This window comes from Phragmites australis, chromosome 2 (genome assembly GCF_958298935.1).
Source record: "Phragmites australis chromosome 2, lpPhrAust1.1, whole genome shotgun sequence".
In the NCBI taxonomy this organism is placed as follows: Eukaryota; Viridiplantae; Streptophyta; class Magnoliopsida; order Poales; family Poaceae; genus Phragmites; species Phragmites australis.
In genome coordinates, this window is record NC_084922.1 from 32,132,211 (window position 1) to 32,144,237 (window position 12,027).

At 38.7% G+C, this 12,027-nt stretch overlaps 1 protein-coding gene across 1 annotated transcript; it reads left to right on the forward strand.

Annotated features, from left to right (window-relative positions):
• The first annotated feature begins 1,034 nt into the window (after nucleotides 1–1,034).
• On the forward strand, nucleotides 1,035–5,888 carry LOC133908400 (V-type proton ATPase subunit E-like). The gene is made up of 6 exons (XM_062350412.1): nucleotides 1,035–1,333; nucleotides 3,074–3,174; nucleotides 4,080–4,236; nucleotides 4,532–4,728; nucleotides 5,272–5,371; nucleotides 5,615–5,888. Exons 1-6 carry the CDS (start codon nucleotides 1,232–1,234, stop codon nucleotides 5,648–5,650), a joined length of 693 nt encoding a protein of 230 aa, XP_062206396.1. The 5' UTR covers nucleotides 1,035–1,231; the 3' UTR covers nucleotides 5,651–5,888.
• The last annotated feature ends 6,139 nt before the right edge of the window (nucleotides 5,889–12,027 follow it).

A 12,027-nucleotide genomic window follows, 5' to 3' on the forward strand; every position in this document is an offset into this window, starting at 1 on the left:
GACGGAGTACAGACGATTCTAAACTAGAAATATTTAAATAAAAAAGAACAGTACAGACGGTTATAAACTATAACTATTTGTACTCATAATATAGATGGTTCTATTTAGAACCATCTGTATTGTAGTGTACCGTTTTGTCGCAACAACTCGTTGATATTTTCTCAAACGGTTCTAGTTTAGAGTCGTTTGTATAGATGAATTTATAAATCCGTTTATATAGAGACGTTCTACTAAATGAATTTTATAGTAGTGTCAAAAGTTATTTTGCCTTCAGCTAAAAAAGCTTGAACTTTGTGTTCACTAGAAACAGCCTTTACTTTGACCATTTTATCGTGGACCACGAACTTATACATGCGAGAACAGCATGGAAGGCTGTTATGCGAACCAAGGTTCGGAAGCAATGAAGGATTAGGATTAACCTCTGCTAAACTATCGTTATGACGTTATCCTCTCTGAACATGTACTTTGTCAAAGGCTCTAGCCCCCTTTGACACGAAGGAAAACTGAAGGAATTATAAAGGATTCGAATATTATAGGAAAAATTCCTATAGTCTTTGGAACAAAGGATTGGATCTCTATAATTTCTATGAAATTCCTACCAAATGATTTGTCCATAAAATATTTGAAGGATTTTTAGCATGAAATCTAACCTCATTGAAAATTCCTTTGATTCTATCTCTTTTCTCTTCTCTCATTTATATGTTTTACTTTGTTTTATCTAGTCGATCCACTAGAAATTTTTCATTCTAGATTCTTATAGATTTGTAAGTGCCAGACAATTCTAATCCTGTGTTTTTTATTCTTATATTTTTCAGAATCCTCCGTTCGAAAGGCTCTTAATATGTAGAACTGGTTAATTGAGCAATGTTTCTGCACCAATAATCCTTGAAAATGAAGGGGACAAACGCAATTTTCATATTCCATAATAACATCTAGTATCGGATACTCGGATAACGACCGAAAGCAAAGATGTAGATCACGGATCCATGGACCGGGTCCACGAAATAATATAATGATATCAAATACAGGCAGGCAGCGGCAACCAAGGGAGCCAACCCGATCACGTTGCTCCCGCGGCAGACTAGCCCCACGACGTCCACCTCGGCCATTCGCGTTCCCGTGGACTCCCGACTCCTCCCTCGCTGCAGCATCCCCCTTCCTCCAGCAGTGGTCGGGTCGCCGGGGCAAGTAGAGCAGCCGGAGGGCCATCGGATCCGCCGCCCCCGCCAAGATGAACGACACCGATGTCGCCAAGCAGATCCAGCAGATGGTGCGGTTCATTCGCCAGGAGGCCGACGAGAAGGCCAGCGAGATCTCCGTCTCCGCCGAGGAGGTCGGTTTTCCTTTCCCCCGCTTCCGCCTTCCGTCTCGAAGCTTCCTGAAGCTTCTCGTTCCGCCGATCTGTTCGATGCCATCCGTGATCTCGTAGCGTCTAGGAGCTCCCGCCTCGCTCCCGAGCCGCTCGGTTGTTTGACCTGAGTTTTCGATTTCTGGAGCACGAGCCACGAGATCCGTAGTAGAATCGACGAAGCTTTCTAGTTCCCAGGCAGATCGGAGCGTCTGGATTCGGGTTTGCGTGGCTTAAGGCTTTGAGCTTGTGACGATCACGGGGGGTGGGGAACAGTTTAGAAATTACTTGATCACGGAGGTTTTACCCCTGCAAGCTTTGACTCAGAACTTGGAAGTACGCTTGGTGGTCAATCCACGCCCTTCTCTATCTAGTGACTTTAATTCGGAGACTTCTGTGTGACTGTAGCCAGACTAGGTGGTTCTCCAGACTGCAAATACTAACATTCTACCTCATAGGTGATACACAGGCTTCTTCATGTTTCGAGAAGCGAATTTGGAGCTTAAGTTGAACTGAGAACTTTAAGAGGGAACAGTTTGTCAATTTCCTGATCCCATTTGTTCTCTAGATGGTTCTAGGAGCAAAGCTTCAGACAACCTTTTTGATAATAAGGGGGGAATACCACTAACCGTGTAGAACCGCTGTAATTGTAGTGAGAAATGGAGCACTTGGAGTGGGAGATGGAATGTGATAAATACCAATTTTGGTTGTTAGCTGGATAATTGCTAGCATAGTGGATACTAGGCAGCACTTTTTTTTTGTCGAATGGTTGCTATTATTGTGCACATTTGTGCTTATTCTTGTTTGTCTTTGCAGCTGAATTGAGAACAAAATGACATACGATGTAAATCTGTTTATCAACACTTGAGTTTGTACGATTAATTTATGTGATTGCCTACAGTTGGTATAGTAACTTATGTTCCCCTATTGTACCTAACTTGCGATGGTACAGTCAGAATTCTACTTCCTAAGCAGCATCAAATATGTTATTACCTGCCAGCTGTCACTTGACGTTCTATCTTTGGGTCGGGGAAACGGGAATAGTGCGTTCTCTGAGTATATGCGTTGAGGCAGTATTTTACTTTGTGAAGCAACCAAGTCATGTTTATGCATTTGAGTCATGTGTTGAGCAAATCACCTCGTGAAATATACTCTTGTTTTCCTTTTATTTTGACGTTTTTTCTAATATTAGTCATGTCTATGAATATGGGTGAAAACTGAATACGAGGTAACTGAAATATTTGATTATGTTAAGCCTGTAAATTGTGATAGAGATTTAGATTTTATTATTAGAATAACAGAATCCTCTCCATCTGAATACATATTTGAATCTGACTTAAAAATATATTCCTTGCACTTGATGTACATATTGCTGTGGTTTAGTGCGTTTCATATGAGCGTACGAGGTTAATGCTGCATAGGTGATGCCAAATAATGACCGAAACGGGTCAATATTCGATTTAAATTTGTACCTGATACACTTTGGATTCAAATTTCAAGAGCATATGCAGTTTCAAATTCTGTGGCTAGATTAGGGTATATGGATGTGAATATGGCTTGGTCGATATCTGTCTCGAATCTGACAATTTAACACATTCTTTGATGCACATGCTTGTTTATTCCCTTTTTTGTTTGTGTTGTTATAATTTCTTTGCTTTGATAGAAGTTTTTCAACCATCTCAATTTTATCATCATGTTTAACTTATTTATATGAGAACTCTGCAGGAGTTCAACATTGAGAAGTTGCAGCTTGTAGAAGCTGAGAAAAAGAAGATTAGGCAAGAGTATGAACGGAAAGAGAAGCAGGTTGATGTTCGGAAGAAAATGTGAGACTTGAATTCTCTGAATTAGATGTCTTTGTTGATGGATAGGGGTCACTACGGAATATGATGCCACAAGATGCATATCATGTTTAAAATGTTCACAACATGTGCTGCACTACATTAACATCACAATATGTCATTGAGCATTCGAGATGAACTGTACACTAGAGCAGCATTTTATCAGTGCTTAAACTAAATGTGGTAAAAGGTAACTGCAAACTGCTGATGTCTCACAGTTACATTGGTGGTGATCACTTGTTGACCGCATGCATATTCTGAGACTGAAATGGTGTGCTTCATGCATGGAGCAAAGGTTGACCAGACTGTTATGCCGATGTGTAGCTTCCGCGCAAAACACTTAACATATAAGTTGAGTGAATATTTTATCTTGGAAACAAAATTTTATCAGCTGCAGTCCTTGTTTTATAGTATTGTAAGATTCACGAGATATTGTAGAGGTAAGGAGGCGGGAGCAGGATGACAGTAAACCTGAAAAAGGAATATGCAAATGCCATATGCTTAGGATAAAATACAACTATTTCTGGCACTGTAAAACACAGATAGACACTGGAAACTGACATAATAGATTTGAAACTCCTGACACAGTTCATATGTCAGGAAAGTAACTGAATATTGTTGATCGGAGACAATGGCACTTTAGTTTACATATAAAATGAGCTGTAGAGTGGTTTCATTGTTGTTACAAGTTAATTTTTCATGAATAAGTGGAAACAATGGCATTTAGTTTACATATAAACGAGGTGTAGAGTGGTATCATTGTTATTACAAGTTAATTTTTCATGAATACATGTACCAGACATTATGTGAGTGTATCATACCATTTTGCATCTGTATTTGAGAGTATCTCAACTTGTAATCTGACAAATTCCTTCTTTGCTTTTTATCAGTGAGTACTCTATGCAGCTGAATGCTTCTCGCATCAAAGTTCTTCAAGCTCAGGATGATTTGGTTAACAAAATGAAAGAGGATGCCATGAAGGAAGTACTCCTTGTCAGCCAAAACCACCATGAATACAAGAACCTTTTAAAAGAGCTCATTGTTCAGGTTTGGACGAATATAACATCCACACTTAATCTCCCTTTCTTTAAAACTCCAACAAGAGGGCATCTAAAGTCTGTACACAAAATGACATATATAAATATTAAGGTATGTTGAAATCTTAAATCACAGCCTAGGCTCAGAAACTGGAGTACTTTCTGCTCTGTGGCATCTAGATCTCAGTTTATCTGAATTAATGTCATGCTGCTTAATAGGGTCAAATATGCTATGTGCCATTCTGGGACCGTCTGATTGTTGCTTCCTCGTATTGTCAAAAATCAGTCTCTTTGATCAAATGCAGGGCTTGCTTCGGTTGAAAGAACCAGCTGTATTGCTCCGTTGCCGTAAGGAAGATCACCATCATGTGGAATCAGTACTGCATTCAGCGAAGCATGAGTATGCATCAAAAGCAGATGTCCATGAGCCAGAGATACTTGTTGACCACAATGTGTACCTGCCATCTGCTCCAAGCCATCATGATTCTCATGTCCAGTTTTGGTAATGCTTCTTCTGTCACAGTTACTATTTTATTGCTCATGGTTGCCTATTTCTGCTGCCTGTGACATGCTAAAATATGTATTTGGTGCATCAGATCGTGGCAGCACTGAGCTTACCTCTATATTTTTTATGAATGGCTGGCTACTGTACTCTGCTATGTCATATTCTGTGTTCTTTTTCTGCAGAGGCAAAGATACATTCAATATTATGATATCGCACTAGACTATGGCAACCTGTCCTGCACTAATACATGTCTGTCTTGGTAAAATGATTAAACATGAAAAAAAAAGAGAAAATACTTCCAATTTGTTGCTGCAATCATCACATTTCTTTTGTTGCATAAAAAACAATCCATCTTTTGCGCTATTTGGTACATAGCATGATTTCTATGTATGCTTAAAGATATGTTGGTCTTAGTATCTTCTTGAAACCTGGAATTCCATATACGTATAATCTTCTTCCAATAGTTTGAAGCTGGTTGTTCACCCCAATCTTGGTGATAATTCTTATCTTTATTTATGCTAAAAATATTTGTTTATTCAGCTCCGGAGGTGTTGTGCTGGCTTCTCGAGATGGAAAGATTGTGTGTGAGAATACACTTGATGCAAGGCTGGAAGTTGTCTTCCGCAAGAAGTTACCCGAGGTGCCTAAGTCATATCATTTTCTTAAATAATTTTGTTATACCAAACTCGTGAGTTTGCATCATGTCCAGTGGCCTTTATTTAACAGAAAATATGCTAACAAGTTTACAATGTTCTGCTTTATCCATCACCAATGTTTTCTCATTTACGAGTGCATTCTGGGTGTTTTGCAGAGCAATTGATTATCACTTGATCATGAAATCTTGAGTTTTAACCGGGTTAATGCAATCCTCTTGTCCTTGCAGATCCGCAAGCTTCTTTTTGTTCAGAGTGTGGCCTAATCCTTTCTTGCTACTCAGTGATGGTACAGCTGCTGCTATGTAATGGCTCTGCTGGTTCCACCGCTGCATCTGTAAGGAGTTCCGCCTGTTTTTGCCAAATTGATTGTTTAAAGTATTCATCGTCTATGTACAAACTACCTAATTGTTCATTATTATCGCTGAGCACCAACTATTTGCACTCTGTTTGCTCTGAGGAATAAGAATAAAGCACCGCCGAACTTCCTTTTGCGAAGCTCAATATTTTGGAACCTATTGTACTGCTGAACTGTCCGTCTCTGGCCTGCCCATGTGTACTCAATTCTTGTTGGGCTGGCTTCTTGAGAAAAACTACACGCGAGTTGTCAATTAATCCGATGTTTATATTGCACTTCTCATTATGTTGTTTTTGCGCATAGCTGTGGTTGGAGAGCCTTGCTCTGTATCTGCGTTACATATTCAGAGTTTGAGACAGCAAATGTGTATTTCAGACTGCGTTCTAGCCTAAGTACAGAACGCATTTCTGTTCTGGAACAGAATATCTGAACGTAACTCACTAAACTTGCATGTTATCGCCGCAGCTATAAACTTGTGTCTCGTCGAGCTCTAATTAGGGCACGTTTGTATCATGAGATGGGTTTGGCCAGGTTCCTGCAGGGCCAAGTGCACCTGAATGCTAAGCTGCATGCCTAGTCCAGTGAGCTCGGTAGGCGTGGCGAGAATTCCAAATGCTATGAGGTGTGGTTAGAACTCCAAATGGTCAGTCTACAGCTACTATCTCTGATCCTAAATATAAATTCATTTACGATCATTCTAAATCAAACCTTTTTCACTTTAATCCTCTATTTCTGAAAAGGAAAAATTGGTTCTATAGCATCCAAATTTCTTGTGTTTAGTTTTAAACCACTGAAATGTTCCGGTGCACTTCAATACCACTGAAAATTTCCACCTTTTTAGTTTTTTAGCACTACCGTCACTTACCGTTAGGATTTATTTGCAACTCTTTTATTTTCGCTAAAAAATGAATGTTGAATATCCAAAGTGGCCCAAACTAGGTTTTATCCACTTATCCCCTCCTTAGCCTTTCCCATTGCGCAACAACTCTCCGGCCCACTCTCCGGCCCTGCTGCCGCTGTGCGACTCCCCCTCCCCTCCTATGCGCCACGAGTCTCCACCCCCTTGCACGCTATCCTTCCCCCTCCACCCGCATTGTGCGCGCTTCCGTCTCACCACCAGTGCCGCGTGCACCTCCCACTCTCCACTCATGAGCCAACATCCCGTGGACAAGGGCCGAGAGCTACAGTGTGGACAGGGGCGCCTCGCCAGAGAGCAGCGCCATGGTGGCACCTCTCTGTTAGGAGAAGCGCTGTGAATGGGATGGCTTGCGTCTGGGAGGAGCGACGTCGATCGAGGGTGCCGTGTGTGGGGAGAGGGCCGTCGTGGACCAAGGGGGCTAGAGAGGGGCACCGCTGTGGAGGAGCGCCGTGGAAGGAGAGTCACCATGGACCGAGGGGGCTGGAGAGGGGCACTGCACAGGTGCGTGCCTCCTGTCAAAGAGGAGAACACATCTGTGGTTTAAGTTTGGGTTTGGCCCATGGATCTGATGGTCTCGTACCTAGAGGCAAAGGCAAAATAGTCCCAAGTGATGGTAGTGCTAAAAAACTAAACGGTGGGAAATTTGAGTGGTATTAAAGTGCACCGGAACATTTAAGTGGTATGAAACTAAACATGAGAAATTTCGATGCTATAGAACCATTTTTTTCTTTTTAAAAAAATATATAGATTGACAACATAAGATCAATGCTATTAGATTTATCGTAAAAACACTTTAATAATATATAGCTCTTCTTATTAAAATAATATATTTTTATAGATATTATTAATTAAAGTATTATATTGGAGACTTTGTTGTTGTCTTAATGAACTCATATTTGGGACGAGAGGAAGTACTCTTTTGCACCCTGAAAGTTCTAGAGTATTATATTCTAAACTTCAAACAGCTAGCTCTCAGTTTGATGCAGATTGTGCTTGACCATCTGCTTAACCCTCAAGAGCAAAGATACCAGTGAAGATTTGCCGTGTCGAGTGACTGTGTATGCACATGCAGGTCACTTGACGGGTCAGCTCGACCACTGTGGAGAAAGATACGGGAAAAAAGATAAACAAGACAACGGTTAGTTTTCTCTCCCCCATCCAACGTCCATACCTACCTCCAACTGTTGAACTTATGGTCAAATGGGTGGAAGTGCATGTGCATGCATAGGGTCTGCCGTCACCGGAGCAGCTAAACCAAAGCCACTGTCAGCACCGCCATGACCTTAAACGAAGCTTCAGACGGATGCAGCGATCTCTACGTTATCATAAGGAAGCAAATAGTGCACATACTAATAGTAGCTAGTAGCTGTTGTAAATAAACACCTCTAATAAATAAATATTATTTGGATGTTTAACTATATGATCAATTACACTATCAACTATCAAGAATTGTCTCTATTGAAAAGTAATATTTTTTCTATAGTCATTTTCTTTCATTATATTCATTTAGCATGTATAAATATGTAAGCACCCTATGAATCAATAACAAGAGTTTTCATTTTCTCAACTTCTTTATCTCTCTATAATTTCTTGTAATACGTTATCATGCATTTGCTCTTATACCGCTAATCAGCCACTAAAAAGAACAGAGGCTCTTTGGCCTCAAACACAAACAAAAATTGAGGCTCTATTGCTTCGACACCATAAAGATTCACATGATCGCTTTGGAGGATATGACATCCTTCTTCTTCCTGGCAACTATGGTTGCGACGACGACACATCTGCACCGCCCGTGGTCACAACTCCGGCCACTACAACAACACCAGCGTCGACATCCCTGCGTTGTACGTCTTCTTCGCCGCTATGCACCCACGTCAGCGGCACCCTCGATCCCGACAGCCCTCCTCAGCCAGGTAAGCGACACGATACCCATTGTGGAATAGGCACCCTCATATAGGGACAAACATGCGCGTCTCTAGGCTGATGGCCCACTCCTCTAAATTTTGCAATCGAGTTTAATTCTTGCAAAATTCACATTCTAAATTCACCTTAATTAAGCCCAATGTGCTCACACGTCCAAAGCACTTAATTCAAGCAAAATTACATGCAAAATCATTCGCAGTAATGACCTTATTTAATATTTGAGAAACACATGGTAGTAGAAACAAGACATCTACTGCATATTTGCAGATTATGCTCCCACTATTGTGAGGTCTACATCATGTCATATAGACATGGTGATTACTTTCAATGTGCTCTTCCAAATATTCTACTTAGCAAACCACATGGTAATAGGAATATAAATATTTACTGACATATGTCAGATTATGCATTATGCTACTGTGAGATCTACACCAATTCTGATGACTATCTCCAACGTGTTAGCTACATAATTGAGGTCTACACTGTATAATTCAAGACTCATCTTGAAATTACAAATTTTGCATCATATTACAACATTAAAATAATAATTTTTAATTTACCAATGGTAAATTAATCAAATCTATGGTCAAGTTCATGTAGATTTAATGGCAAAGAGTTCGATGAACTCACGCTTGACGGTAAAGTTTATTCAACATGGGCAATGGACTATCACGTTACCATTTCACAAAAAAACCCTAGGTTTTTTGGTAATTGCAACATCGTCCATTTAAATAGTGCTACATGTCTAGTACATTTATTATTTAAGCCATCAGAGTTAAGATAAATTGCACTGCATAATATTTACCTCATGTAAATATTCATTTCAGACCCACAAGCCCTTAGAAATTGCATCGTGATATGTCCTATTGCACTAACTTGAGTTTACCTCATATAAATTCACATTCAAGAGCCTATAGTTTCTAAAATTCTATTGTGTTCTATGTGTATGCTTTCTTGCATTTCCAATAACATGCATTTCTATTTTTAGACCATCAGGTCATCAGGAATCAAACATATATTATCTTAGTAATACCAATGTTGTCCAATATTCTATAAATGTGCAATTTTATTACACATTTCATTTCATGATTGCAGTTAATTGCAATTCAAGAGATTATGCCTTGATATATTATTTAAGCCTTATTTGCTTAAATCAACAGCATAATTAAATGCAAATATTTAATGTAATTTCCTCCTTTAATATTGGGATAACACAAGGAAGTGGAGACTAAGGCATCTATTGCAACTATGCCAAACTATGTCTATAACAGTAATTCTCTCACCTACTATTGTGAGTCTGCACCATGTTCTCCCCACATGGTGTCTACCTTCAATGTGATCATCCAATATTCCTACTAGCATAACACAAGGTTGTGAAGACTAAGGCATCTACTGCGACTATGTCGTTTGCAGACTATGCCTATTGGAGCGAGTTTCTCACCCACTACCGTGAGGTCTATACCATTTTGGTCTCTACCTTCAATGTGTTAATTCACTGCCATATAATAATAGAGACTATCTTGGTAGTGATTATCGTTCACCCTCGATATTAGCAGTGATTTTATCGTCTATCCAATATGAGGTCTACATTACTTGTGATTCAAGACCCATCTTAACTTTACAAAATTTTGCATATATCAATTCAAGACTCATCTTGAATTCAAAATTGTTTAAACCTCAATTTTACTCAAATAAATAGCAAATGTGCAACATATTTTGGTGAATACCTTGTATCATTTATTACACAGAGCATATATTTTTGGCAATGATTCACACATCACATATTCCTTCAGGAATGGAGTACAAAAAATATTAGCGGTGTTCTTTATAAAAGGGCTCATCTATAATCAAGTATCACATTGACTCCAAAATATTGCACAAGCATTCTACTTATTTTACTCTTATAGTAAATTCAAAGAATACATGACCGCCTCATGTAGTATATGGCTAACATTTCTGAATTTTCTGAACTTACATGGGGGTTCGTTGCCTCAATGTCACCATAGTTCGACCACAATCCAAAAGCTCGGTCATTCCTAAAATTGCCACACACGCAACTTTTCATTTTTGCTGCATCTCCTTTACTCAGATTTCTAAAAATTTGAGTATTCAACGGAGAAAGATCTACCTATTATTTGCAACTCCCACAACATTGATCAACAAAGAATGTATTACTACCCAAAACATAAGCGGATGCTCACTCATTCGTTTATCAGGACTTCAAGTTCATGGTGGTTTACAATTTTGCTGGTCATATAACAAGTAAAAACCTAGTGGACCCAATAAAGGAAAAAACTATTTTGAGATAATGACCATAATATTAAATTCTCAAACATTTGGCTGAATTATACCTTTAACCCATTGGAGGCTAGCAAATTCATGGGAATCAATATGAAGCTCACTTCAACAAACGAGACCTCCAAAAAGTCTCCATATTATTCCTAGAAATATCATTAGCCCAATATTGTACTACCACATGTACTACATTGACATTCATCAAATACTATCATATACCTCAGACATAATATTCATATAATATATGAGTTAAAATTCATACTGAATTCTTGTAGTCTACATAGAACTTATTTGGGCTTTCAACTAGATATAGAAGGATTTTTGTTTAGTGGACCGTTGCATCCACTAATACAATATCAAGGGAGACTACCTCCTCCCTACGGGTACTCCAATGTAAATCGTCGATGCACCGATGTATCCAGGTTCAACATATAACCTACTATGTTTTCAATATATACATATAGTTTTAATATCGAAACCCAATACTGAGACCTATGATGAAAATCTGCTCTTAACCTAGTACAACGGTATGAAAACCAAGTATGTCATAAAAAAAATCTTCATTGTATCTGGGATGTATCACGCATACATCATTCCTGTACCACATATTGCATATAAAATAAATTTTCAATCCAAATCAAATCAAGACTTGGCATGATTGCCTTCGTCATTCTACCTCAGAGACAATGAGAAAAAATATTAACAATTCTATTGGTCATAGCTTCAATTCCTAAAATCCTCATATTTGTGTGCACCACATGTATCACAGGGAATTTAATTTTAAGACTCTCTTACCTTAAAATTCATAACGTGCTATCCAATTTCTTGAACATATTCAAAAACATATACGTGGCTCTATTCAGTAATTTTATAGGTCATCTAAGTACTCTACAATATTGATTGATGCATCTATAAAATAGCCTCATATGTGTCTCTTATACATAAGACACCACACTTATATCAAACTCATTGCTCAAATAATTAAAATTAGAGAAAATTATCCTGGACGTAGTATCAAATTCATTCACATGGAATAGTTTAGTTTGGGCACTACATTATTAAGTATATCATGTCCATACTTATAATAGTATAGCTGAATCTCTCATCAAGAGAATCAAATCATTTGCATGACCAACCAAAAGAATTGA

Bases quoted from the DNA above. Each gene is read 5' to 3' on its own strand.
- LOC133908400 (XM_062350412.1), top strand. From the start codon at position 1,232: ATGAACGACACCGATGTCGCCAAGCAGATCCAGCAGATGGTGCGGTTC. The intron at 3,175-4,079 runs GTGAGACTTGAA...GCTTTTTATCAG, and splicing joins GTTGATGTTCGGAAGAAAAT to TGAGTACTCTATGCAGCTGA. The intron at 4,237-4,531 runs GTTTGGACGAAT...GATCAAATGCAG, and splicing joins TAAAAGAGCTCATTGTTCAG to GGCTTGCTTCGGTTGAAAGA.